A 27,750-nucleotide genomic window follows, 5' to 3' on the forward strand; every position below is an offset into this window, starting at 1 on the left:
AAAGACTAACTATTGGTAGTTCCAGGTTGATGAAACACAATTGGAAGAAATAGGTGCTTTTTATGAACAAGGAAGGCAAAAGATGACCCCAAAGAGTCAACTTTGGGTTTATTTCCAGATCTGAGACTTGTATCACACACACACACAATAAATCTAGGGAAACAATATTTCCAGATTAAGTTCCAAACTATTCTTGATATGTATTTATTAATACCCAATATTAAGAACATACAAAGAAATATATTGATACAGAAACCATAATATGTTTAGCTTATACAGTTTACAAGATATTGATAATTTAAAAAAAAAGCTTATTTATTTATTTATTTTGAGAGAAAGAGCGCAAGTGGGAGGGGAAGAGAGACAGAGAGAGAGAGAGAGAGAGAGAGAGAGAGAGAGAGAGAGAGAATCCCAAGCAAGCTTCACGCTGACAGCACAAAGCCTGATAAGGGGCTCGATCTCACACGAGATCATGACTTGAGCCAAAATCAACAGTCGGATGCTTGGCCGACTGAGCCACCCAGGCTCAGTTTCAAAAATACAACACCTTTACAGCAACCTGGATTTGGGTTTTCTCATTAAGCTTTATTCTAAGCATCCCAGGGACTGCTGATAAAAACACATTTAATTTAATTGACATATTTAATATTTGATTGACAAGACCTATGTGATGAGTCAGTCAGGTTCTCAGAAGCAGCCAAAAAGTAACTTTTGGCAAAGGATTCCAATTACATCCTAAGCCCCTGGAATTAATAAAATACTAATTTGCCTTTTTCCTCCCACAACTGGTTTCCAACTGCCAGGGAGCATCCAGCTGCCATCATGGTATGTGACCCGGATGTGGGAAAGTCAGCTGAAGTTTGGAGCGTGGAACGGCTTTCCAAACGCCTGTGTCATACCCTATGCACTTCGAAACAGGTCCAAGCACATGAAACAGCTATGCCACCAATGGGGTTTAAGTTCACAGAAAAGGTGGTGATTCCGAAGAGGAAGAGAGATGAGCACGCCAAATTAGAGGAAGCCCAGCAAGAGACAGTGATGGGCCAGGACACCACGAAAGCTCAAAGAGCATCACTGAACTCCAAAGGGAGCGAGATGGGGAAGACTGATTAAGGCAAGATCCGGTGTTATGATGTGACGCCCAAATGTAAAGCACAGGGTTAAGAAGCCAGGGCCAATTTTCACTTCACCTTTCTTTTTTGGTTTTTTAAATGTTTATTTATTTTGAGAGAGAGAAAGAACGAGCGGGGGAGGGTCAGAGAAAGAATCCCAAGCACGCTTCACGCTCAGCACGTGGAGCCCGAGGTGGGGCTCGATCTCATGACCGTGTGATCGTGACCTGAGATGCCATCAAGAGCTGGATGCTTAACTGACTGAGCCACCCAGGCGTCCCTGGCTTCCCTTTCGTGAAGGGGGAGCCGCTTACTTCTTAGTCTTTTGAAAGGCGATTTGTCCTCGATTTAAAGCTGGCACAGATCACCCTTTGTAAAAAAGCCGAGAGCTAACAGGAGGCGGCCCCACCCCAGCCAGGGAGCAGAGATCAGGACAGGCAACTATCAGGAAAAACTTAGGAGATAAATTTCATGTGCTTTGGCTGCAGAGAGGTACAAACACATTGCCGCATGACAAACAGGCTGGTGAGGGACAAATGTGTCTGCAGAAATCATCTGAATTTCCTTGACACACACTGGTAAGAAGAAAACCCTCATTCTCCTGAATCTACCACAGGGACACGGCGAGCTCTCCTGAGTTCCTGAGATGGACATACTCACCAAATCTTCTGCTGTCACGGGTTGCCCATTTTTGTCACTGGCCACCACCATCCTTCCCAGCCGCTCCTTCATGTCCGTGAGGCTGTCGGTCAAGGCCAGCACTGCCATGATCTCGCTGGCCACTGCGATGTCAAATTGTGCCTGAAAAGCAGAAGTACTGCTCACTGACCATGTCATCTGGATGGCCATTTGTACAAGGAGCCATATTTCAGTAAGTAGGCTCCCACAGGCTGGGGGTCTATCCTCAATGGGCCCATCTCCCTGGGGGTCTATCCTCAATGGGCCAATCTTCCTGGGGGTCTATCCTCCATGGGCCCATCTTCCTGGGGGTCTATCCTCAATGGGACCATCTTCCTGGGGGGTCTATCCTCAATAGGCCCATCTTCCTGGGGGTCTATCCTCAACGGGGCCCATCTTCCTGGGGGTTTATCCTCAACGGGGCCCATCTTCCTGGGGGTCTATCCTCAATGGGCCCATCTCCCTGGGAGGTCTATCCTCAATGGGCCCATCTTCCTGGGGGTCTATCCTCAACGGGCCCATCTTCCTGGGGGTCTATCCTCAATGGGCCCATCTTCCTGGGGGTCTATCCTCAATGGGCCCATCTTCCTGGGGGTCTATCCTCAATGGGCCAATATTTCTGGGGGTCTATCCTCAATGGGCCCATCTTCCATTCACAAGTAATTGGAGTGTCTAGAAACATGTACAGTCTTGTGCTTGGTGCTCCCTAGGGTGGGCTCCCTACTGTGGCCACAACTGTTCTTTCATTTGTTCTGCTGAGTAGGACTCAGCCTGGCTAGGCCCCTGCTGTTCCCGCCCATGGCACCATGTGGTCTGCTTTTGTAGCATGTCTCAGATTTGTAATCAATGATTAATGTGACTGCCTGTCTGATGGCTGTCTCTCCACTTCGGGAAGTAGTGCCATGAAGGCAAGAACCCTGGGGAGGCTTTACTCCTGGGTCTGCAGCATGGAGGACTGGGCATGAAACCCAGTGGGCAGTCAATACATATTTGCTAAATAAATACCTGCCGACCGCCTCCACTGTCATTCATTGGTGTGTCAAGGGGGTGGCATTTGTCCAGCAAAGAGCTGAGGGGCAGACAGCGCAAGATGGTTCTGAGGCCAGTTTTCCAGAGTTAGAGCTTCACACAGCAGTGTGGACACCAAGTCAAAAGGTGACACAATCAATTTTCAGCTGCTCACAAGGGCTTGGCCACATCAGACCTTGAAGCACCCAGCAACGAACGCTGGACAGCAGCTAGTTTCTGTGAAATGTTCCTGGGCTTTCCTAGTCCCTCTTCTGGATCTCACTCCAGGCTGGACATAGGCCAGCAGGAACTAAAAGAGAAACAAGGAACGTGCCTTCCTCCTCTTTATAGTCCAACCTACTGGACAAAAATCACTTCATTAGACTCTGCCTGAATTCTCTTCTTCCTGAGGGGCCATGTGAGCCAGACAAATTCAAGCTTACACAAGGAGAAAATGGCTGTGCCCTGGCAGGGTCACCCTATGAGACATGTTATTGTCCATTTCGTTCACTGACAAGAAAGGAAATGAAGGGAAATAAGGAGCTTTCTGGATACTTCCAGGTTGAGATTTCACTAGTCACTGAGGTACTGAAAAAATAGTACCTGAAAGTCAAACACAAATATATTCAATTATCACTTTTTTTTTTTTTTTTAATGTTTGTTTATTTTTGAGACAGAGAGAGACAGAGCATGAATAGGGGAGGGTCAGAGAGGGAGACACAGAATCGGAAACAGGCTCCAGGCTCTGAGCTGTCAGCAGAGAGCCCGACGCGGGGCTCGAACTCACGGACCGTGAGATCATGACCGAGCCGAAGTCGGATGCCCAACCGACTGAGCCACCCAGCCGCCCCGATTATCACATTTTCAATATAACCCAATCCAAACTATATATAATCCAATATAACCCAACCCAATCAGTGATTTTTCACTGTATCATACTCAGGATTCTCTATACCACCATTCCATTATAAACAGTGCATATAAAACACGCCTGAAAATTCTGAGGCTTTCTTTATAAAACATAAGACTAGAGATACTCTTATAATATTAACTATGTAATAATAAGTAGAATTTATAACATATAAGCTCTTCGTTTGTAATCATTATAATTTCAAGGTTTTGCGCCTTGAAGAACATTAAAAATGAACTAAAAGAGAAACAAAGAACATGCCTTCCTCCTCAAAATTCAGCCACTGGAATTGGGTCAATTTAAATATTCTCTTTTTGAGACGAGTCGGTGGCTCAGTCAGTGAAGCAACCAACTTTGGCTCAGGTCACGATCTCATGGTTTGTGGGTTCCAGCCCCATGTCGGGCTCTGTGCTGACAGCTCAGAGCCTGGAGCCCGCTTCAGATTCTGTCTTCCTCTTTCTCTCCCCCTCCCAGCTCGCTGTCTCCCTTTCTCTCAAAAATAAAGAAACATTAAAAAAAATTTTAAGTAAATATAAAAAATGAATACTTTTTTAAAAGAAAGTTTATTTGGGGCGCCTGGGTGGCTCAGTCGGTTGGGCGTCCGACGTCAGCTCAGGTCATGATCTCGCGGTCCGTGAGCTCAAGCCCCGCGTCGGGCTCTGGGCTGATGGCTCAGAGCCTGGAGCCTGTTTCGGATTCTGTGTCTCCCTCTCTCTCTGACCCTCCCCTGCTCATGCTCTGTCTCTCTCTGTCTCAAAAATAAATAAATGTTAAAAAAAAAAAAAAGCAAAGCTTCTTTATTTTGAGAGAGAGAGTGGAAGCACAAGTAGGGGAGGGCGAGAGAGAGAGAGAGAAGAGAGAGAATCCCAAGCAGTCTCTGTGCTGGGCACAGCCTGATGCGGGTCTCAAACTCACCAACTGTGAGATCATGACCTGGGCCAAAGTGCGACGCTTAACTGCCTGAGCCACCTAGACACCCCAAACTTAAATACTATTCTTATTCATTTTATCGGCTGAATGTAGTACCTATGGTCATTTCCGTTTTGCAAATAAAGTATTTCAAAATTATATGAAGAGATTTTTATTGTTTTTCACAAATTCAAACAAAGAACAATATGCAATATTGGAAGTATCTGAATCAACACGGCTTTTCCGGAAGGTAACGTGGATAGAAATGTGTATCATCATGGGAAATCTGCTTCTTCTTTGACTCTCCAATTACAGATCTGGGAGTCTGTCCTAAGGACGTCATCAGACAAGGCACACAAATATGTGTGTATGTTCCTACAGCTTATGACAGCCCGACATCGTAAACACCCTACGTGGCCATTAACAGGGAACTGGCTGAACTGATTACACTACGTCCACGAGGTGCGATATCACACAGCCATTCCAAAATGATAATATAGATCTACCTTTATTAACATAAAAATCTATCAATAGAAACTTATGGCTTAAAAAAAACCCAGTTAAAGCTCTTAAATGTAATCCCTTTTGATTTAAAAATATGTATGCATAAAGCAATGAGATATAACCTTGAGCAAGTCACTGGACATTATATGCCTGCTTTTCCCATTTGCAAACCAGATAGATGCGTAAACGTGTGTAATGAGCTAAAGATACAAGGCGTTCAAATCACAGCCATGGTTAACCTCCCATCTCTCCAGTACTGGTTACAGTACAGAAGTACACAGAGGAAACGTGAGAGGACTTCCTTACTGCGCCCCTCATTCTCAACCCTCTTTACAGAAGTAATTCATGTCAGAGGTCGGTGTAATCTTGCTAGCTTCCGTTCTTTGTGTGTATATACATACATGAACATGAATGAATGAATGTCTTCCTATCTTTCAGAAGCTTCCTGAAATTATATGGCACTGGTTCTGGTTTTCCAGCATGTTGGAAATCGGTTCATGTGTGTGAGTTCCAGGATGCAGAAGAGTCTGGGGGGTGGAGGGGGGGAAGGTGCACGGGCTTAGCCGGTCTTGATTCAATCCGCATATTAGCTATTTAATTCAAAATATTTCAAAAGGTCCAAAAGACTATTAAGTATGACAACTGAATACTGTAGTAAAAGTGATTATTTTTTCCCTAATAAAAATCTGACAATGTAAAGGCCATAAATCTAACACCATCTTAAAATATAAAGTTTATTATATGTAAAAAAACAAAACCCCACACAAAAAACGAAAAAGGCTTGCTGGGCCTGAGAAACTGCAGAACGATTTCATGTTCCCCAAGCATCCCTCTCCACACTGGAGATCTAATAAAATGAAGATAAACATCGTAATTCACCTTCAACACCTTCTGCACTTGGGCAGTAAGACACTGCCCTCAAAAACACTTCAGGCTATGAAACCAAATAACGAGGTGTTTGTCCTTTGGTTTCCGAACCTTGAGTCATGTGTTTGGGATTTTCTTTTCATCAGTTGTTACGCGGATGTAGCATTAACTTGGCAAATTTGCCGCAAAATATGTAAAAATTTATTTTCAAGGGACACCCTGAGTGGCTCTTCCCGGGATGACAAACAACTACAAGGACACAGGAAAAGGCTGGTAAGAAAATACCGGGGGCCTTTCCATCTCCTGATTCTCTCTGGGTCCTGCTGAGGAAGCAACGCCTTGAAAGGATGAGAACCCCCCAGGCCACAGCAGGCGGCGGACCGAGAAGAGAAAAGCAGAGAACCAGCTTCTGGGTCAGTGTAAACCAACCTAGGAAGAACAGAGCCGGTCCCACGGAGAAACGCCACGTACCTGCCGGGAATACCCCTTCTCTGTGTGCGCCTGCCCAATCGTCATTTTTCGTAGAAATCGGTCATTTGTGTCCAATACTGAAAAAGAAAAAAAAAGCATATTCAATCAACAAGGAGGGACTGGCTGCCCCGTGTGTGTCTGGAGCCATTGTGAGTGCCAAGGGAGCAGCGGGGAGCAAGAGACAGCTTGTCCTCCCGGAGGGTAGACACAGGGAAGGATGGGGTAAACCAGAAAACACCGGCCGGTGATAAGCGCCTTCAGAAGAAAACAGAGATGACGTGATAGAGTGTGTCAGGGGGTTGGTTGGTGAGGGTGGGGTGCCAGTTTTTGACCAGCCAGTAAAGGAAAAGCATTTCTGAAGTGGTCACATTTTACACCGAAACCGGCATCACCAGAAGCGGCCAATGAAGTCTCTGAAAGGGTTAAGCGTTGACCCACCCTGTGACCCAGCAACTGCGCTCCTAGGGATACAAGCAACCGAACCCGAAGCGGGGACCTGAACACATATTTGCGCACCCACCCGCACTGCAGCACGTTAAGAAACGTGAAGATTAAAAACCGACACACAAGACAGAGACCAGAAAGGAATCCTGAGGATTCCTGGCCTCTAAATAATATAGAACTAAGGGTGGAACGAGAAACCCATTTATTCACTCCAGGAATATTTATTCGGCCAATTTTGTGCCAGGTGCCGTCCCGGGATGCAAAGATGAACAAGACATCAATCTCTGATCGGGGGATCGGGGGCTTTTACGGGCACAGGGGAGAAGAGGAGGGTACGAGTGAGTGTGGGTCCGAAGGGTCCCTTTAGCACTACCGTAGTAGGTCCTGAAGAACATCCAGAGGGTGCCTAACTTACTTATAATATAATTCTAGCACCACCAACAGTTGGCTCCCATTCTGGGCGGTACAAGGCGCGGGGCCACTCTTTTGCCTTCAGCAGAACAACTGTCATGATTCCCTGCGAGGCTGTTGGGACGGCGTCGGGAACCAACAAGCTGATGTTGCTTCGCTGAGGATAACTGAGGCGTGCAGGACCTTGGTCTAATGGCCAGGAGATGGACGAACCAACGAAACAGGGAGAAGGGAAGATTGTAGGCCCCAGGTGAGGTTGGCGTGGGGGACGATGATCAGAGAGGCAAGGGCTCCCGCTGCTCTAGGAACCACAAAGTGGCTCGATGCTTATTGCTTCTTCTGTTGATGTTAATTGTTTCTGGAATAGTCTGTTGGCTCTGGTCCGGTCCTGTTGCCAGGCAATGAGGCCTATAAGCCTCTGATGTGAGGCACAGGATCAAAGACCTACCACTTACACTTCTTACACTGAGCGCAAAGGGAAGGGCTGGCCATGAAATTCGTGACGTTCATATAGTCTGCAAAGAGTGTTCAGCCCCATGTGGTCCCTGAGTGTCCCTCTCTAGTTCTCAAATCATATGAGGACCTAAGCTCATCACCAGGGTTGTGCTGTTTCTAGGTCAAATCCTATATTGCCTTATAAAAAAAACAAAACAAAACGCTATATAAAATGTCCTCAAGTCATTTGATAAAGAGTTCCATTTTTTTTATATTAATTCATGAGAATAAGAGTCAAACTACTCAGCAAATGTCGTTCTAAACTCCTTCAATCCAAGTGGCTTACCTATATCAATAATATTTTCTTCACTTTAGTGCCAGGAACAATAATATAATTCTAGTATTTATCTGGAATAATTTTTTAAAGTCGTCACTTCCATTATTAAAAAAAAAGTTAGCAGGCTTCCCAATAAAATGTTGATAATATTCATATCCATTATTAAAACTGCTGTTGGTCTGTTAAATAATAAATTATGGTTCATCTACAAAGGAATATCCTAGGTCCATTTAAAATTACCATTACAACAAAGAGCTAACTGAATAGAACATGCTACTCATGATATAAATGAAGCTGGTGGGAGGGGGCACCTGGGTGGCTCAGTTGGTTAAGTGTCTGACTCTCGGTTTTGGCCCAGGTCATGATCTCACGATTCAGGAGATCGAGCCCCAAGTGGGGCTCCATACTGACAGCATGGACACTACTTGGGATTCTCTTTCTCCCTCTCTCTCCGCCCCTCTACCCCACCCCCACCGCACGCATGCATGCACATTCTCTCTCTCAAAATAAATAAGTAAACTCAAATAAATAAGACAGTAGGATCTAAAACCTACACACGTAAGTTAGAGTTATACACAAAATCCAGATGCACAAAAAAACTGAATAGTATTGTTATTAGTACGGTAAGATGTTTCTTTCTTTCTAGACATCTCCGAAATCTTGATAATGTTATTGGTTTTATTAACAAAACATTTTTTGAATTTCCAAAACGATGTTACTCTCCTTTAGTTTGGGAGACAAAGACACAGACAGCTACATCACACAACTATTCCCTATGGATTACTTTTGGGTGGTGCTGTAGGGTTTGCAAACCACTCTCATTTTGCAGTGGAGCCGTGCAAGGCACACGCCGGTATTGTTACTCCATTTTACAGAGAAGAAAACCGAGGAAGTCATTTGCTAATGGTTGCACGGCTCATAAATGGTGAAGCCAAGACTCAGTTTCTGGTCTTTTTCTCTCTACCTCACGGTTTGTGGGAAAACACTAAACTGTTAATGAACTGGACGAATGGATTCCCAGAAGAGAAGCTTTGGGAAGGGGCGGACCTGGGCTGTGTCCGGAAGGGCCTAGGCAAGGAGATGGGGTGGGGATGGCCGGCCAAGGACAGGCAGAAGGAAGAGGCTGTCTCGAAAGCAGACAGGGAGCAAAAGCGTATGGGGCCACACTGTGATAGTGCTTCAGGCCAAGCGGTGTGATGGCGATTGTACCCCACACAGGATTTTATCACACACCACGGGGCCTTCTGAGTCAGGAAGGGACAGAACATCTCTACACTATGAGCCTACTGAACTGGGAGAAAGAAGTTGACGCAAGAACGTTTATTAAAAGGCGCTTGCAATCAATCAGGCATCTGATAAAAATGTTCTGGAAGTGGGAAGAAATGAGGAAAGTGAGTGGGCAGGTCTGAGAAGAACACACAGAAGGACCGGGAATACGGACCAGCTCACCCTTCGGAGACACCTTGGGGATCATCACCCGGTACTACCACGGTGGAGAAAAACGAAGAAATTTTCCTTGGACACGTGTTAGGGGGAGCGGATGGGGTAGAGCCAGTCATGAAGGAGCATGACGTTTCCTCCTGAACAGAAGGCGAGGGTGAGGATGGGGAAATAACAGGGCTTGGGACAAACAGAGGGATCCCAGAACGTGAGCTGGGAGGACAAGGGGAGGAAATGAAACCATGTGCTCGTGGAAGTGGGTTACGAGTTTCAGCTGGAGCAGACCTCATCCCCGACCCCACAACCGGCACGAACCTCGCTGCCACGTGATGGTGGAGGGCTCGATGTTGAGACGGGCGAATTTACTTATTTCCTCCTCCGTCAGCGTACTTGGATCGGTCTTATTTATTCCCAGTTTCTAATGATGAAGACGAAAAACAACGTGATCAATTTTGGAAGGAATAGAAGGCAAAATGTAGGGGCACCTGGGTGGCTCAGTCAATCAAGGGTCCAACTCTAGATTTCAGCTCAGGTCGTGATCTCAAGGGAGCTGTCAGCACAGAGCCTGACGTGGGGCTTGAACTCACTGCGAGATCATGACCTGAGCCGAAGTCGGATGCTTAACCGACGGAGTCACCCAGGCACCCCAAGGGGGTGAATTTTTAAAATCAATTATTACCAACCAATGCCTGTAACTTACACCATTAAGTTAGCTTTTAGTCTCTGAAAAGAGCAAGGGGGAATCCGTGGGATTCCCAGGACGGCAGCAAATAGCACCAGGAAATAAATGATAAGACGGATAAGAGTTAAGATTACTTCCACTCGCACAACCGTAGCATCTTGCTGCAACAAAAACTTATAGAGATACATTTACAGAAGCCAGAACTTATTTCCTAGAAATCCAAGAATATAAGAGAAGGACTCTTGGAAATTTGATCTGTCAGATGACTATGGTGCTCCACACCTACAAAGCAGTCCTCCCGGTTTACGGCCGAAGGAACAGAGACCTTCAAAGGGGAACTAATCTGTCCGCTTGCCCTTTGGGGTAGCCGTGTCTCAGGCTTCTCCTTCTATTCTCTCTCTGTTATATTGCTCTGTCTCTAGAGTTGACGCCCCAAAGAGTGTCTGAAAACCCAAATCAAGTTCAAAATTGCTGGCGTGGACAATTTTTCTGATTTGTTTCTAGGACATTTTCTTGTTGAAGAGCCACCAGCTGGAAACTTACTTTCAGCCGAGCAAGTTGAATGCTTGAAAACTCTCGAACACCATTCACTAAAGGAACGAGTCGATTATACAGCGCCTAAAAACACAAAACAAAAATAAAGCCCCACAAAAGTTTAAGGGCCAGCTAGGAACTTGGATAATTCACAGGATATGACAAAGCTCATTACATTTATAACCAAATTGTTTAGATTAGAGACCCTATTAAAATTCTTGGCCGATATAAACAATGTAGCCTTAACTTCTATCATTTCAATAAATCTGACTAGATCTGAAATCATGCACATTGCAAAAATGTTGCATAAATATGTATTTCTTGATCTCTACCGCCTTACAACCAGCAAATTAATATTTATCTGTACTTGGCTTCAAAAACGCACAAGGGAGTTACTTTAATTGGGAGGAAGTCAGGATCCTTGTAAACATGCCAGAAAGTCCCACGTTTATCCACGGTCCACGCCCATGGGGAAGTAGCACCTAGTGCTCTATCACTGTCAGGTGTGTGTTTACCTCAGCTGCATGCACCTGAACCCCAACCAGGAGGTCTAATCTCATTCACAGTACATCTAGAATGGCTGCATGTAACATTACAGTCAAAAAGCTATCTTTCCAATCCCCTTAGTACAGACTGGAGATTGGACCTTTGGACAGAAGGAAGAGAACTGGTCTACCGATTACCTTCAAAACTGAAGTCCCATCCAAAGAATATTTGCCTTAAAATTACAACTAACATGGGGCGCCTGGGTGGCTCAGTCGGTTAAGCGTCCGACTTGGGCTCAGGTCATGATCCTGTGGTCCGTGAGTTCAAGCCCCGCGTCAGGCTCTGTGCTGACTGCTCAGAGCTTGGAGCCTGTTTCAGATTCTGTGTCTCCCTCTTTCTCTGACCCTCCCCCGTTCATGCTCTCTCTCTCTGTCTCAAAAATAAATAAACGTTAAAAAAAAAAATTAAAAAAAAAAATTACAACTAACATAATTCACCCAACGGCTTGGCAGTGGTCATAAACTCATTTGAGAATCTGACCCAAGTAGGGATCCTCTCCCCAAGAAATAAGGATATATAGAACTCACAAAATTGTTAATACAATTTCAGTTTATCGGCCCCACAAAGTTTTCCCGTGAACTCCTCAAGAATCCAGAAATCCCAGGACAAGATGCCCAAAAAGGCCAACGAGAAAACTTCCTCACCTTGTCTGTTTGAGTGTTTTCGTGCAAAATCCTTGTGTCAATAGCGGCGGCCAGCAGGTTATTGGCGGCAGTGATGGCGTGGATGTCCCCGGTCAAGTGAAGGTTGAACTATAAAAGAAATGAAAACATCTTTCTACTTGTCTCAAACAACCGTGGCAGTATTCAAGGACTTTCTGAACAAATAAAATATTGCACGAATTACACAGCCTTAAAATGAGCTAAGTCCGTAAAACAACTTAAATAAAAAAGCTGTGAGATCATAACCTGAGCCGAAGTCGGATGCTTTTCGGACTGAGCCACCCGGGCGCCCTCTAAGGCACTTCGTATTTTTACCTCCCCTCCAGGAAGGTGTTACCAACATCTGCCTCCCAATAATGTATAAAAGCGTGTTTCAATCTCTCACTGGTAAAATTTAGTATTGTTACTATTTAAAAAAAAAAAAAATCCAGCTGTCAATTTGACAAGTAAAATGGTAGTAGTTTTAATGTAGACTAATTTGATTATTAGTGAAAGTAAACAATCAACGATTCGTTAACAGCTCTTTTCTGATGTTGGCATTGAATCGTTTCCCCATGTTACCGTTGGCTCATGTTTGTCCTTCCTGATGCCTGTTCGGTATCCACTGGGGTGTCCCCAGGCCCCAGACAGACCATCACCCCCTTCACCACCACAGTTGCAGCCTCGCGGCCATTATTGCCCCCGTGATCCGCTTCAATCAATGACTCAAGAGTTGCTCAGCTCACTCTCCCTGATGTCCCCCCTTTTCTCACGCCCCACATCTAATTCTGCAGACTCAGCAAACATGTCTGACATCGTTGCCATGATTTTCCCATCCTCACCGCCACCTCCCTGGCCCCACGCCACTGCCTTTCCCCCGGGCTTCCTTACTGCACTCTTAGCATCCACTCTGTACTCCCAGCAGTGTATTCTCCACACAGAGTCCAGAGCGATTTTCCTAAAACCCAATTTGCATCATGTTATTACTGTGTCAACATCCCCTCAATGGCGGACCGCGATATTCAAACAAGATCTAGGCCATGAAATTCAAAGCCTGAAGGAGCTGGCCCCATGCCCATTTCCGTATTTCACTTCCTCTATCCCCACTGGCCCCCTGACAACACGCTGGTGGCCTCCGGGTCCCCGAAGACCCCTCCCCGCCCCTGTACTGTCCCCCAAGCAGGTCCCACTCTCCCCCCATTCTGCACAACCCTGGCTCCCTCTCGCCCTTCAAGACTCAGTATTTTCACTTTCCATTCTTCAACCCATCTGGAATTTATTCAAACATTTTCCCATGATTATTTCTTAAGTTTCTGTCGGTACGAGTTGTCTATTCATGCACTCAGTCAACAAACACGGTCTGAGGGTCGGGCATTGTGCTCAGAGCTGGGGATAGAGAGATGAAGGAGATACGGAAGGTCTTCGAATTCAAGGAACAAACTGCCTGATTGTTTTTGGCCTATTGAAAGATCATAAGGCAGCTGAAACCATCATATGCCTTAAGTTTGCCCCAAGTCTGAGCCATGCAGCTGATGCCATATGACAGCAGGACACCGATGCCCTTTGAGTATTTGCACAGGAATTTCTGAGCCATTCCCCTGGGCATGTTCCTTGTACGCTGTCCCCAACCTGGCCTCTTGGCTCTGGTTCTTCCTTGTGAATGTTACTCATCCCCCTTCAGATGTGAGGCTTGGGGCTATTTTTTCCAGCAATGCCTTACACTATTCTCTCTCAGCCCACCCCCAGTACTTGAAGAGTGTCCATATTTTCCCTTTAGCTTTCCTGACCCTCAGGCTTCCATAGGCAAACACCCTTCCGAATTCATTCATCGAAATCAACGAACATTTCCCAGCGAGCCCCTAGTGAGTGCTGCGCACTGTGCTGGGCGCTGGGGTCCGTGCCCTCTAAATCAGCACAAGCCAACCGAACCGGATGAGGGAAACAGCATGAAGGGATGTGAGGGGGGAGATGGAACCTAGAGATGGACAGGCTGGGCAGGGAGGGCAGAACAGGAAAGGAAGAACGCTCGAGGCTTGGGATCAAGAGTCTGCAGGGAGTCTGGTGGGGTGGGTGAGAGGGAGGCCAGCCTGTGGGGACGTGAGACAGCAAGGCTGGAAGGGACGGCAGGACCAGCACACAGGGACCTGCCGTGCCACACCACACAGGCGTGATGGAGTAAGAACTGAAATACACTGAACAGGAAAGCAATTGGCTCAGACCTGGGTTTTAGAAGATTTCTCAGGACCAGAACTAAGAGGCCAATGCAGAGAGTAGAAGTGATGAGACCCAGTCACGGTCAGATTCAGGGGACGAGGGGGTGGTTATGCGGGGGTAGGGGTTCTTGGAGAAATAAGAATGGTCACCTTTGACCTTCTGTGCCCATTTTTCTTTGGAACTATTTGATTTTTGAGTCTCCCTCTGCCCAAGTGAGGAGTCCAAGTCCTCCTGAATTGGGCACGGTAACTGATGATCGATGGGGATAGGTCTCCACCCTCTTATGCAGAATGGAGCCACGTGGGTTTGGGATTCAGAATTTTTGGAAATGGAGAAAGAGTGCGATATACCTATCATGTTTTACTAAAACATCCAAAGCAGGGTCTAAGTCCGTATCCATTAATCAAAACCAGTATTTCTTGCAGCAAAACATGTGAATATTTACATCAAGTGGCATAGACATAAATAGCCCATAACACTCAACGTCAGGTTTTGCCACTGTAAGTGATGCAAACGTTTTTGGTTTTCAGAATCTTTAGGCCTTTGGACTGAGGATAAAGGACTGTGGGCCTGTGTTGATGGGGCACAGAAAAAAGGCTGCAGGAAGGAGAAACAGGGACACGTGACATGTGTTTCGCTGAGATCTTACCTCCTCCATGGGGATGACCTGGGCATATCCGCCGCCCGCGGCCCCTCCTGAACAACAGAACAGACGCCGTTTGAAATCATTCAGCAAGTATAGCTACACAGGATGAACAGAGCCCCGGGGACACAGCTCCCCAAACCCGGCAGGAAGGCACGCACCCCCAAGATGAAACACCAGGTAGTAAAGAAAACATCAACTGTCCATCAAAGCAGAACAAAAGGGGAAAGAGTTCCCACTTCACCCAACAATACAATGTAAGGACTTGAGTTTCCTGGTTAAAAAAAAAAAAAAAAAAAGGTAAAAACAATACAGCAAATCTCATTACAGCCAACATGAGATTATTTTATTCATCTGTTACTAGATCTATGTGGCTCTGTGTCATTTCACCTGCACATGCTTTGAATATCAAAAAAACCGCTCAAAAAAATCCACCTGGTGAACTCAGACCAATGCATTGTAAGATGCGGCCAAGAGATTTTAGAGAACAGTATATAAAATTTGTCAGGCTGACTATCCCTCAAGGGAGTAATGTCACTACGTTAAAAAGACTTCTCTTTCTTAAAACAATAGTGATACCTTCCGTGTCCAGATCATCTTATGGTGTACCCTGTTCTTTATCTGCTATGTCATTTGGTCCTCACGACAATTCCGTAAACCTGGTACTCTAGAACTTTTAGCACTTTCACAGATGTGGCCCAGAGAGGTTACGACCGGCTGAAGGTCACACAGCAGCAAGAGACACAGCCACGAAGAAAACCGCAGCCTTCTTGCTACAAGTTTAGTGCTCGTTCCACCACAGAATGTATGACGTTCTCTGAGTTATCAGTACTTAATGAGTTCGGAGTTATTAACATCTGTGACAGTGAGATAAACAGAATGCCGCTAAAATCCACAAAGTGCCAAGAACGAATAGTAATTGCGGCAATAAATGCTATTGTAACGCGAGCTGAAGGATGACCTCATGATAAATCAGTGTGAGTGTGAAGGCTCCAGATGTCAGCCCAGCACAGCCGGACAGAAATTGCACCACAGCTCTGTCCACAGCTGGTCAGTTTCCAGAGCTCTGCAGGCCCCCCAGCAACTGTCACGAGATGAGGCAACGAGGGTCCAACTGAAAGGGTGTCTAACTGGCTGGAAAGACCTTTCTCTGTGGCAGGGGTGGATGATACAACAGCAATACGAATAAGAAGGTATCGATCGGGTGCAAGGCTTCCGCCCAAGGCCGGAGTCCTGAGCAAGGGCCCAGCAGCTGCTCCACGGAGCCAGGGCAATGGGCTTCTTGCGGGGCTCTGCCGAAACCCCCGCCGCAGCCCCCTCTGCAGGAGGACTGCCTCGGGAGGACCACCGCATACTGAGCGTGCAGGTGGGGTGTGCTTCAGGATGAAACGTCGGGATGAGACGTACCGGTGCCTCTGACAAGTTTTAACGCCACACCTGTTGCTAATGTTCTTTCAAAACTTCGCTCTGCCCCCAATTTTGCTCTGCAAAATATACCGGTTGTTAAATCAAGTACCTTTCACGCCAAAAGTTGGTCCTTGAGAAGGCTGTCTGAGACACGCAAAGGAGTTGATGTTGAGGTGTGCAGTCAAAGCCTGTACAAGCCCAACTGTAACTGTACTTTTCCCTTCCCCGAGAGGCGTGGGTGTGATCCTGGTTTGGAAAAAGAGAGAGAGAGAGAGAGAGAAAAAAAATTTAATAATATTTCCTAGACCTATGCAAAATCAACCTAAGGTACTAGAACCAGATCAGAGCAGACAGGTAGAGAACATGCCGTTCCCAAATTCACTTAAAAATTCAATTTCCAGGGACTTTTACAGTCTACCCACATCACAGAGGCCATGTTTAAGCTAAAGCCAAGAAACAGACACACCTTTACCAAGAGACCAAAAAAGAAAAGTTATTCGGCAATGATAACATTAGCAGCTTCAAGAAATGGCATAGAATTATCCATCAAATGGTTTAAATAATTAAGCTGATGTTGTTTCTTCTTAATGGGTGATGTGGCATTCATTTGTCTAGGGCCATTTACTGGGGGCACAGTGCGGGCACAAGGCCTACTCGATGGTCCATGGCCAGACTCTGAGCATTGGAAGGCATCCCATCGTACCCTCTCATCCATCTTCTTCCAGATCTCAGGGCCCAGGTCTTGTCCCCACCATGTTGCAACACAACACGTGTTGTGAGGGAGCCTCATTACCTCTGGGGTAGCCCATTCATTTCCAGATAGCTTTTTACGGTTAGAGAGTTTTTTGTCCTAAAGAAGAGATGTCTGCATTCCTATAGCTCCTATCTCTTGGAGTCAGACACACTGAGCTTAATCCCTTCTCCTACAACAGCCCCTCAAGCATTGGGAAAGAATGAGTCCAACACTCCCCAGCACACAAAGGAGACCCCAAGTGCTCTGGAGGACCTCGTTGACCACCACACTCTATAAAAGCAAACATCACACATTAGTTACGACCATCATGGCGTTAACTAAGAAGACAGGCGTGCATTACATTCCCAAGTAAGGACCCATAAAACTGTTCCTTAGCACACTCTGACCATTGTTACAAGATTTAAAAACTGTCATGTTGGCTTGCGACATGGTCTCCGATGAGTTAGATGGTGCAGTCAGGGTCGTCCAGGACTCTCAACCACAACAAAACCGACAATAAGAGTTTTCTGACCTATAAAACCTAGTGATGTGACCACAAAGAAATAGAAAAAAAGCCCTTAGATATATCATCGTCCCCAACTGCCTCAGACCGCCACAGTGATACAATCAATCATTCTTTCAGCAAATGTTTATTAAGTACTACTATGTGCCAGACCACTAGATCTTGGGGACACAATGATTGACCAAGTTGGACTCCAGCACTGCTCTCCCAGGGCTTACAACCGATGGAAGATATGGACAGACTGACCGGCAATTACAATGAAAGTGATAAACACATATGAGAGAAACAGGGCAATCAGACTGTGTTATGAGAGCACAAGGCAGGAGGATCTGATTACGTTTGGAGCATCGGGGAAGTCTTCATATAAGAAGTGACACCTAAGCTAAGACCCGGCGAATGAATAAACGTTAGCCAGATAAAGATGGAGGGTGGGCTTGGGGTCGTTAACATATGAGGTTCTGTGAAGGGCGCCTGGCTGAGGCAGTCGGTTGAGTGTCTGACTTCGGCTCAAGTCATGACCTCACAGTTCGTGAGTTCGAGCCCCGCATCGGGCTCTGTGCTGACAGCTCACAGCCTGGAGCCTGCTTCGGATTCTGTGTCTCCCTCCCTCTGCCCCATCCCCGCACGCGTACTCGTGCTCTCTCTCAAAAATAAATAAACATTAAAAAAATATTTAAATATGTGAGGTTCTGTGCTTTTACATTTATTAGGTTAATTTTTGTCCTCGATAAGGAAACTGAGGCACGAAGAGGTTCAGTAACTTGCCCAAGGCCAAACAGCAAGCAGTAAAGCCGGAAATCAAAACCCGTCACCTGACTTCGCCAAGTCATTTCTACAGACAGAAACTGTAACTGTTGTTCACCACTAATTAGCAACGGAAAGCATGGGAGTGGGGAAGATCACAGTGAGAGGGAACACAGTATAAAGAGGGATAGGATGGAATCTTCTAGAACGTGTTCTCTGAAGGGATGGTCAGAAGAAAGCAAAAGGAAACAAAAGGAGCAGTAGGGAGAAATCTTGAGGATGAGGCAGGGCTGTGACAGGGGCGTCTCCGAAGGGAACCGGGGAAGTGCCCACGGAATCACAGGCCACGGGGACGCCCGACTCTGGGTGAGGGCTGAGAAGCCATCACCGCGCGAAGCAACAGGGTCGCTGGCAGGGTGCACCGCCCCACACATGCTTGGTGACGTACGCCTCCCTCCACTCCTCAAGCCGCACGACACCTGGTCAACATGAAGGCCCAGGTACGTGAAAGTGTTTCCACTTTGAGTCAACTTCCTGTGGATGAGTACAAGAGTGGATGGAAAGCCACAGGCATCACGGTCTTCGGACGGCCTGTAAAAAAAGTTATCAAACACAGGGTGGATTAAGTACGGTCCTCGTCGTCCACTGTTTGCGAAGGAATAGGTGGTCTACTTCGGTGCGTCACGTGAAGCAGCACATTTTCGTCCCCAGGGATGTGCTAAATAGCTGTCGGAGACAGCCCGACGCAGACACGCCCAGAGATGACCTCCTCCAAACTTCGGCCGACCATCCAAGTCTTAATTAGAAACACAGGACGGCTTAGCATTCTGCCAACTGATACAATTCAGGAAAATCAAAAAGCAGGAAGTATTTATTGGGAGCAATAAAAGGAGAGCCACAATAAACATTTTATTCCACCTCATTCCTACGTTGGATCTCGCACTTGGGTTTAACGGCTGTCCCAGTGTCCTTAGCTCTGACTCCAAACTATCCAGTTGACTCAGAAGACAGTGAAGGCCAACTTAACCTAATTGCTGTTCTCTGGAAGAGCTTAGAGTTTACGGAGAGGGAACAATGCCTTTCGCTCATGCTCTTCCTCAACATCTCCCTGTAGCTCTATCAGCCCCTCTCTGTTTCCCACAGCATTTATGATGTATGTATCGCATCACTTTTCTGAGGGTCTTATTACAAGCTTCCTGACACGGCTGTCCTGCCTACCAACCCACAAGCTTGCTGAGGCGAAGGACTATACCCATTCTCATTGCGTTTCTGTCACCTGTCCAGGCACAGTCGAGCAAAAAACGCTTGACAAAGCAAGGACATCTTTTCTTTAAAAAAAAAATATATTTTTTTAATGTTTATTATTTTTGAGAGAGAGACAGAGACAGAGAGCAAGCAGGGGAGGGGCAGAGAGAGAGGGAGACACAGAATCGGAAGCAGGCTCCAGGCTCTGAGCCATCAGCCCAGAGCCCGACGCGGGGCTCGAACTCACGGACCGCGAGATCGTGACCTGAGCCGAAGGCAGCCGCTCAACCGACTGAGCCACCCAGGCGCCCCAGCATGCACATCTTTTCTAAGACAAATATGTTTACTGTCAACTACAGCTAACGATTTATCAAAGCACTCCGTGACTTCGGATGTGTGCACACATCCTATGAGAAGTTTACCATTTGCTCCAAGGTCAAAGAGATTGCTTATGCAGAGAGGAGTGGCAAAACAGTGTGCAGTTCTCAAACTCTGGCATCTTGAACGGAATCACGTCATGAGCCATGGGTCTAACCTTGAACTCCAAAACTACATGCTCAAGCAGCATATGAATATATATCACTCATCCCGGGCATCTTTGTCACTGGGAAGTCGTTACAGGCTTTTTATTCCTGGCAACAAACTCTGTAGTCCACTGGGTTGTTTCCTATCACACCTGACTGACGGGAGTGAGCAGTTCAAAAAGGCCCAGTCGGTAGCGATCTCTTGTAAATACCTTTGTTTTATTCTGCAAGTTGTGCAAATAGCAGAAAAACTCACAGATGTTTAAATAGTGACCCAAGGTAGAAAACCAAAATCTTAGAAAAGCCAGGAAAGGTTATTTAACACTGACCAAAATAATGGCTTGGAACATTAAAAAGAAAAAAAAAAACAAAAACAGAAACAACAGATCAGATACTCGGCACTCTACAGGAAAGAAATAAAGTGATGTGAATGACTTTAATTGTTCTTTAATGTGAAACTCGGTCTGTCCACAGACCAATTTGGGCTTCTTTTTTAACTGCTCTTTCTGCCTGAGCAATTTAGAGAAGTTCTCAAAACTTCTGCGCAGAAATCGGGACAGGGCCAATGGAGACATATCTTGCACACACATTCAATGCCCTACAGCTGCACTCCAAGGCAAGTTCTCAAACAAATTCCTTTTCATTAGTGTAACTGGGAAAATATGTAAAACTCAAGAGCCCCTAAGATTCTTTTGGCGTATTTCCCCGAACGATTCCCAATACTTTTCATTTTGTCAGGCAAAGCAAATAAAGTGATGTGTAGGTGTAAATACCATGCGATGTGTAGCTGATGAAATACAGATGATTCCGACGGAGTAAGAAATCCTCAAGTTAGAAGAACAGCTTTTAAAATGAAGTAATCTGTTCCGCATTTGGGTTATTAACAGAAGATTTTCTTTTAATCCTGTTGTTTTATACTTTAATTCTACCGTTGACACGCTTAAATCACATTTATACATAAATTCGAAAGTACAACAACAAATGTATTATTGAGGTGTCTTGAAAAACGACTTGGGTACCTGCATTCTTCTAAAGCACGGGAAAAGACTCATGTTACAGTATTCGGAAATAAAAGTGGGACACAAAATGGTATTTATAGCATGATCTCAATGTGTAAAAAGAATGGATGCAGAGAGAAAATCCTGGAAGGAAATATAAAAAATTTTAACACCTCTCAGTAATGAGAGACTTCGTTTTCTCCTTTTTGTTTTTCATGATATTAAATTTTTATATTGTAAGCCAGTATTATTTCCAGAATAGAGAAATCCTTCAGAAACAGTAAATAACTCATTTATTGGAGAGGTCCTCTTGTAAGATTTTATTTTTAAGTAATTTCTATCCCCATGGGGGCTTAAATTCACAACCCCAAGGCCAAGAGTTGCAGGCTCTACTGACTGAGCCAGCCAGGTACCTGGGAGGGGTCCTTTATATTTCTAAAGATATAGCAATAAACAGCATGTTTGATAATCGTCACTTTCTATTAACTGACGTGACCAAAAGCAAAACTATGGAGGCGATTGTATTTCAAATGAACTTTTCATTTTACATTGTAAGTAAAATGATTGTCTGCTATTTTACAACCGATCTCAAAGATCCAGCTATTAAAAGGTGCGATAACAGAAGCAGTTTACACACTTAAAAAATATGCCATCTGTTGTGTGGGTGGGGGAACACAGTGTGGTATATAGATTTTCCAAAAACCTTCAGGCTTTCCTTACAGATGCAGGTATGTCTCAAAATCCTATCCTCACAGCATTTCCGCCCCCTCAGTGGAGTTGAAAGGAACACAATTTAGTTTTTGTTGATTCACAGATTGTTGTTTTGTAAGGAACATAGAGCCACTGTTTCAGGAAAAGAGCTGTTTATCTCTTGGGGTTAAATAGTACTTGAGAATTCAGGTTTAATTTCACTTCTTTCTACAATATGACAACCTGGCTCAATCTGGCTCTTCAGCTCAGATGCACATACAAATGCTGGCAAAGAGACAGCGTCGGGGCAAGAACCAATGTTCTACGTGCCTGGACCAATGCACAGCTTTAACCCTAGGGAGCGGCGCTAACCAGCACTCTCCAGCATGTGGCTGGAGGCGGGCCTAGACCCTGTGACTTCAAGAAGGCAATCTGATAACAATACCATGAGGGCTTTTGTTTTAGAAGTTCAATTCTGTGCTCCCAGCAAAGGGCGGAGCCACGTGTAGACTGGTGTTTTTATTTCTAGAATTGACAAGCCCCCAAAAGAGTAAATCACAGCCACTCCATATGACAAATTACTGCTTGATTCTTCCTTGATAAACTGAGAGCCCATCCTCCTCACTTTTCCTTAAATCCTCCCACCTTACGCAAGGAGAGAAAAGTATCAAACCCACCTACCAAGATCACTTAGAGACTAGAAAGAGGGAAGCAAATTTATGGATAAAATACGAAATTTGCTTTTGAAGCTCTGAATGCCCAAGAGTTTATTTATTTCTGTAAATCAACTTGCATCTAGCACATTCCAGAAGAGCAACACTGACCCCATGTGTGCTCCAAACCCTGGGACCCAAGAACTCCCAAACAGCCCCCCCAAGTCAGCTGAAAGGTCCCCCTTTTACGGATCTCGCCCAGAGCGCGTAGGTGAGGCCAACCTTTCCCCTCAGCATGGAGCACCCGTGCAGCCCCGTTACAGAGACATCAGAGGTGGGGTCCTAGGTTGGGAAGGACTCTGGTAGGATTGGGAGTCCGATGGTAGTGAGCCTGGAAGCCTGTGGGAGGTTTAAGCCACAGGCAAATGAGATGCTGCAGCCACTGAGTGACTCTGACAGCCCTAGATGGAGACAAGCGATTACAAAGGAGCTGGAGAGGAAGGAGGGAGAAGGGGGGAGGGAAAGAAATATGAAGAAATGATTTGACCACTAAAGAGGTGAGTGACATTATGGATGACTGTAGTTTAATCTTTACTTGTAGGTTTATAATTTTTTAATTTGAGAGAGAGAGAGCGCACACGTGCGCACACGAGTGGGCAGGGCGGGGCAGAGAGAGAGAGAGGGAGAGAGAAAATCGCAAGCAGTATCTGCACTGTTAGTGCAGAGCCTGATATGGGGCTTGAACCCACAAACCGTGAGATCACGACCTGAGCCAAAATCAAGAGTCGGGCACTTAACCGACTGAGCCGCCCAGGTGCCCCTCTTAATTTGCAGTTTTAAAATACTGAGTTTAAAGCCCCTAGGGAGTTTTCCTAAGGAGAGCACCAGACAAATGCACAAATATGCATGCCCAAGGCTGTTCCTTTTAGCACTGTTCACAAATGCCAAAAATGGGAGGCAATGTAAGTGCCCATCAACAGAGAGCGGGTTAAATAAATTGTAGAACGTCTCCCATCCAAGTACTAACCAGGCCCGACCCTGCTTAGCTTCTGAGATCAGACAAGATCGGGCGCGTTCAGGGTAGTATGGCCGTAGACAAACTGTGGAACGTCTCTACGGCATTTTCAAATCATTTTTTGGCCTCGATTTACTTGAAGAATAAGAAACATGCTCAAGTGTCAGCCACCGAGCCACCCCGGGCTGCACAGTGTTGGGAAGATGCGTGAAATGGAATCCACCCTCATCCCAGGCATTTTTACTGCCCCTCCCCCCCGTGGAATGTTCTGCACTCATGCAAAATGGTAATAGCTCTGTACCGTCTTGCATGGAGTGAGCTAGGCACGCAACACGTTGCTGACGAATCAGGCTGCTTACAGGACAGCACGTGTCAGCTGATGTCGTTTATGAGAGACTGTGGGCCAAGATGGTCTCACACGTTAACAGCCCTTTCCTCTGGCTGATGGGATTTGGGATGCGATAGTTTCTTGTGTATGCTTTTTGGTATTTTGGAAAAGTTTAACGAGCATGCGTGACTTGTAATAACCAGAAAAAGGAATAAGCTGCTTACGTTAATAATAAAATATGTGAAAATGAAGTTCACCAAGAGCGAAGTCCAGTTGTCGGAAATGTCTCTGCCTATTAATAAACAGGTTTTTGTGCCTTAAGGCTTGGCCTATGTATCATTAATAAGTCACTGCAATGAAATTTCAAGACAACAAAGGAATTTATATGGTCTCTTGATGTTCCCTCAGGTCACATTGAAAAAATATTTGAAATCCCTTGTTTTCTATCATTTTTCAGCTAGTGAGTGTATTTCTTTTTTCAAAAAGAGGGAAAATAAACACCCCTTTACATAAAACTATGCATTTGTCTTTTATAAAATGACCAACACAAATGAAAATGGCCCTATATTAATTTTGCAATGCAGGAAAAGAGAACTAATGAACTTTTACAATACAAATACATAAATAGTAAGGATATTAACAAGAAAAGAATAGCTTGAACAATTATCTGTACATTTTCCATTAAAATGTTATTTCTGAGTAGAGCATAAAGACCCCTACGCAGTTCAAGATACTTTACCTTTAAATCTTACTTTGACTTTTATCATGAAAAACTATATGAAAAACCCAAGGATGATCAAAACACAATATGAGGAACAAAAAACAAAAGGCTGGATTAGAAACACATTACACTTTCTATTTTGTGGAGCAGACTGAATTGTTTTGCACTGAAAATGAAAACTTACCTCGTGTCAAATGAAGGAATGCCAAGTGAAATGGACAAAGATGTCAAGTTTGAGAAGAGGACGGATTTGAGGGGGTGTGATGACAGATACAAATAGGGAAGAGAGTTTTAGAAACATGCCGTCTTGGTAAAATAGATTTTAAAAGTAGCCTTACCCAGCTACTAAAACGTATTTTCCATCTGCTTGATCCTTTAACCTTTCCAGCAGGGACAAACGTACTTTGGCTTTGCTTCTGCCATAGACTTCAATTTCATCTGCAAGCAATCCTATCTCCTTGGCAAGGACATCCACGGCTTTTGGAGTCTGTGCTCTTGAAATCTCAAGATCACTGGGGGGGGGGGGGGGACACAGAAAAGGCGAGAGTCTCCTCAGGTTAGGTGGTCACCACTGGAGGGAAAACAGCCAAATGCCACGCCAAGGATTCAATCAAAGCGATTGCCTTGTGGTCCTCTCTCCCAAGCGGCATTAAACACAACTGCTAATAGCTAACGTGCGTGAGAAAATGTACATTTCCTTGGAGAAGCAACTTTTCAAAACTCACGAAGATCCTAGAATTCTGCCCAGGTACAAAGATAACCCCTGTACTATGGGAATAAAGAAGTGTGAATTACAGTAAGTCCAAAGGCTTCCTTTACGCACAAATCCTTTGTACAGTGAAGTGCTTTCTGTGGACCATCATTGCGTTCATCACCCGTGAAGAGACGGGTTATTGCATAATGCTCTTGCTGGGCTCGCCCCACGTGTCTCTTGGCTATTCAAAAACGTGGAAATGCTATTTTGTTTTATCTGGGTCCATACTCTCTCTCTCTTTTTCCTACTGCAAGTCCAAAATTGTATCTCAAAGTATTTTATTAATTGCATAACCATCAGTAAAAGGACCTGGTGCTTGAAACTCAACTTCAGACACAGGACATTTTAGGACCTCCGAGTGTCACTGGGCACATAATTTACCCTATTCTACCAGCAGGATGAGAGCACGGCTGTTCACCTTACTGGAATGCTAGAAGATGAGCACGTGCTGGACTTCTCAGAGAGTCTTTTGGGGCTCCCGAGCTCAGCGATTTGTTTGAATGGGGGTTCAGGCCATCTGTCTGCCAGACTGACCATCTGTTTGAGAGTCAGACGTGGCTGGCAAAAGACAGGCTTGGGAGACCATGCCTGAGACTCAGTGGGTCATAAGGGTTGACACTTAGAAGACAGCAGCGCCCTCACTCACCCTGGAGCTCTTCTTCTGGAGGCACAGCCGTGTCCCCTGGCAGGCAGCCCCCTGCTCTGACTTTTCTTTCCCTTGCTCCCGCTAACGATGGACTCTAAGCCCTCACGTTAGTCTATATTCCCCTCCACGACCCCATGGAAGACTGACGTCGGTGCGAGAGGTAAACAGTAAACCCACGTCCAATCTAGACCTCTCTGAAGTGCACTACGGCAGCTCGGAGAGGGACAGGGGGCCTCCGCCCACATACAGGCTGAGCTCTGTGCTTCCAGACAAGTGCCCCTGCCCCTGCATCCCTTTCCAGCCTCCCCCCGCCCCCACTTCTTTTTGCCTTCCTGTCTACCCCTTTTTTTTCTTTTTCTCTCCTCCCCAAATCTCCGAAACTGAAGAGCCCGCTCTTGGAAAACCTCCAGTTTTCTCCTCGCTGGCTAAAGAACGACAGTGACATCGTTCTGATTTGAGGGTAATATATAAATTACTCAGCCTGCCTTTCTTTCCCCTTTAGAAGGGACCTTTAGAAGCCAGATTTGGTTCAGCGATTAAAACACTTCTTCCCCTGAGTGGTATTTATTTCGATTTATGCCAAGACTCTGGCACACGTTTTGGCAGTCTACCTGAATTGTGTTTAGCTCTCTGCAACTAGAATGTATTCACTTACTTGTAAAAATCAGGGTCCTTTAACAACACAAGTAACTTCAAAAAATAAAATATTTCGTGAAATAGATCGCACCACTACAGGGGTGGCATTACAGAGAGTAACGTTCCCTGGAATTTATGGACCGACGAACATAGAAAGCGACTGGGATGTTCAGTCTATTTCAGGGGTGAAAACACAGCCCGATGCGTATAAAAGAATCATCAGCGTTCAGCTGTGGTCCAAGGACACAGATCAAATCTACAAACCAAGTGGTCATCAAATGAAAACGGAGCCGACTCCCGAAGGTTCTATCTACTGACGTGTTGTTTTCCAGTGGCCCCGTGCACACCCTGGATGAAGAGGGTGGGGCCTGTTCACCGCGGCGGGAGCAGCGGGGGACCCGCGATGAGGCTGGAAGATGCACCTCCCTGGCTCTGCTATCTAATGAATTATTCCTGCGGTACAGTATGTATTTCTAAATTTATGCAGGGAATATATAGCTTACGCTTCATTAAATGCTACGCGGAAGGAAACATCCATCTGGAGTATCACACAATACCCTATCAGCTGGTAGATATCGCTGTGTGCTGAGGAAAGCTGAACTCACTTCCCACATAGAACAGTGTTTCGTTTGGTCGGTCATTTACCCTCAGAGCAGATACCTACGTGGCCCTGAAGACCAAGCTGACAGATGAGCTGGGCATTCCTGACACTGAAAAGCATATTCCAAATATTGTGCTACCGTATCTGGTCAAATCTAAGGCACCAGTACGTTACAGACCACTAAGAAGAAAAAAGAATGCCATTTAAGACAGGACACATTATCCACAGTAAGGGGCATCCTGACTTCAGACATGAAGAAATGTACATCCTTGAGTTGACAGAATACGGGAAACATGTTCATTATTATTATTTAATTTTTAGGACTTAAGCAACAGAAAAAACAGGGCAGCACTGTAATTAGAGAAAATTATCCACTGCCAAAGCCATAACAACACCTCGAGCCCCCAGCCCGGTGGAGAACTTTGGCTATCTGAGGCACTTTGGTGACCAGAGATCGGTACAACGAAATCCCACGAATACCTCGGGACGGGGGAGAGAGGCTGGAGTTTCAGGCAGTGAAGTCTCCACCTTGCGTGCTGCTGCTCCCGTAGCCATCTCCTTCCACTGCTGACCATGTTCTTCATGGGACAGAAAGGAAAGCATGTTATAAAAGTAAAGGCTGCCAGGCTATGACTCTAAACTATGAAACTACTGTTCAGGGGTGTCATGTCGTAAGGACCACAAAGTTGCACAATAACCCACGTGAATATCAGGAACAAGTTTATTCACACGTAGTTAGGGTTGCA

General features: G+C 45.5%; 1 protein-coding gene across 4 annotated transcripts in view; it reads right to left on the reverse strand.

Moving 5' to 3' along the window:
- Positions 1–27,750, reverse strand: part of MTHFD1L (methylenetetrahydrofolate dehydrogenase (NADP+ dependent) 1 like) — a 187,328-nt gene that overhangs the window by 119,925 nt on the left and 39,653 nt on the right. For 3 of the 4 annotated variants that reach the window (XM_027056637.2, XM_053222106.1, XM_027056638.2), the window contains 9 exons: positions 27,485–27,582; positions 24,706–24,879; positions 16,303–16,439; positions 14,793–14,839; positions 11,933–12,040; positions 10,752–10,826; positions 9,842–9,944; positions 6,460–6,536; positions 1,773–1,913 (listed from right to left, as the gene is read on the reverse strand). In XM_027056637.2, the coding sequence (XP_026912438.1) occupies positions 1,773–1,913; positions 6,460–6,536; positions 9,842–9,944; positions 10,752–10,826; positions 11,933–12,040; positions 14,793–14,839; positions 16,303–16,439; positions 24,706–24,879; positions 27,485–27,582 (960 nt within the window). Of the gene's footprint in view, positions 1–1,772; positions 1,914–2,236; positions 2,913–6,459; positions 6,537–9,841; positions 9,945–10,751; positions 10,827–11,932; positions 12,041–14,792; positions 14,840–16,302; positions 16,440–24,705; positions 24,880–27,484; positions 27,583–27,750 lie in introns of those variants that run through there. The other variant, XM_053222107.1, reaches the window with a different exon arrangement.

The sequence above is a fragment of the Acinonyx jubatus genome, chromosome B2 (assembly GCF_027475565.1).
Source record: "Acinonyx jubatus isolate Ajub_Pintada_27869175 chromosome B2, VMU_Ajub_asm_v1.0, whole genome shotgun sequence".
NCBI classification, from domain to species: domain Eukaryota; kingdom Metazoa; phylum Chordata; class Mammalia; order Carnivora; family Felidae; genus Acinonyx; species Acinonyx jubatus.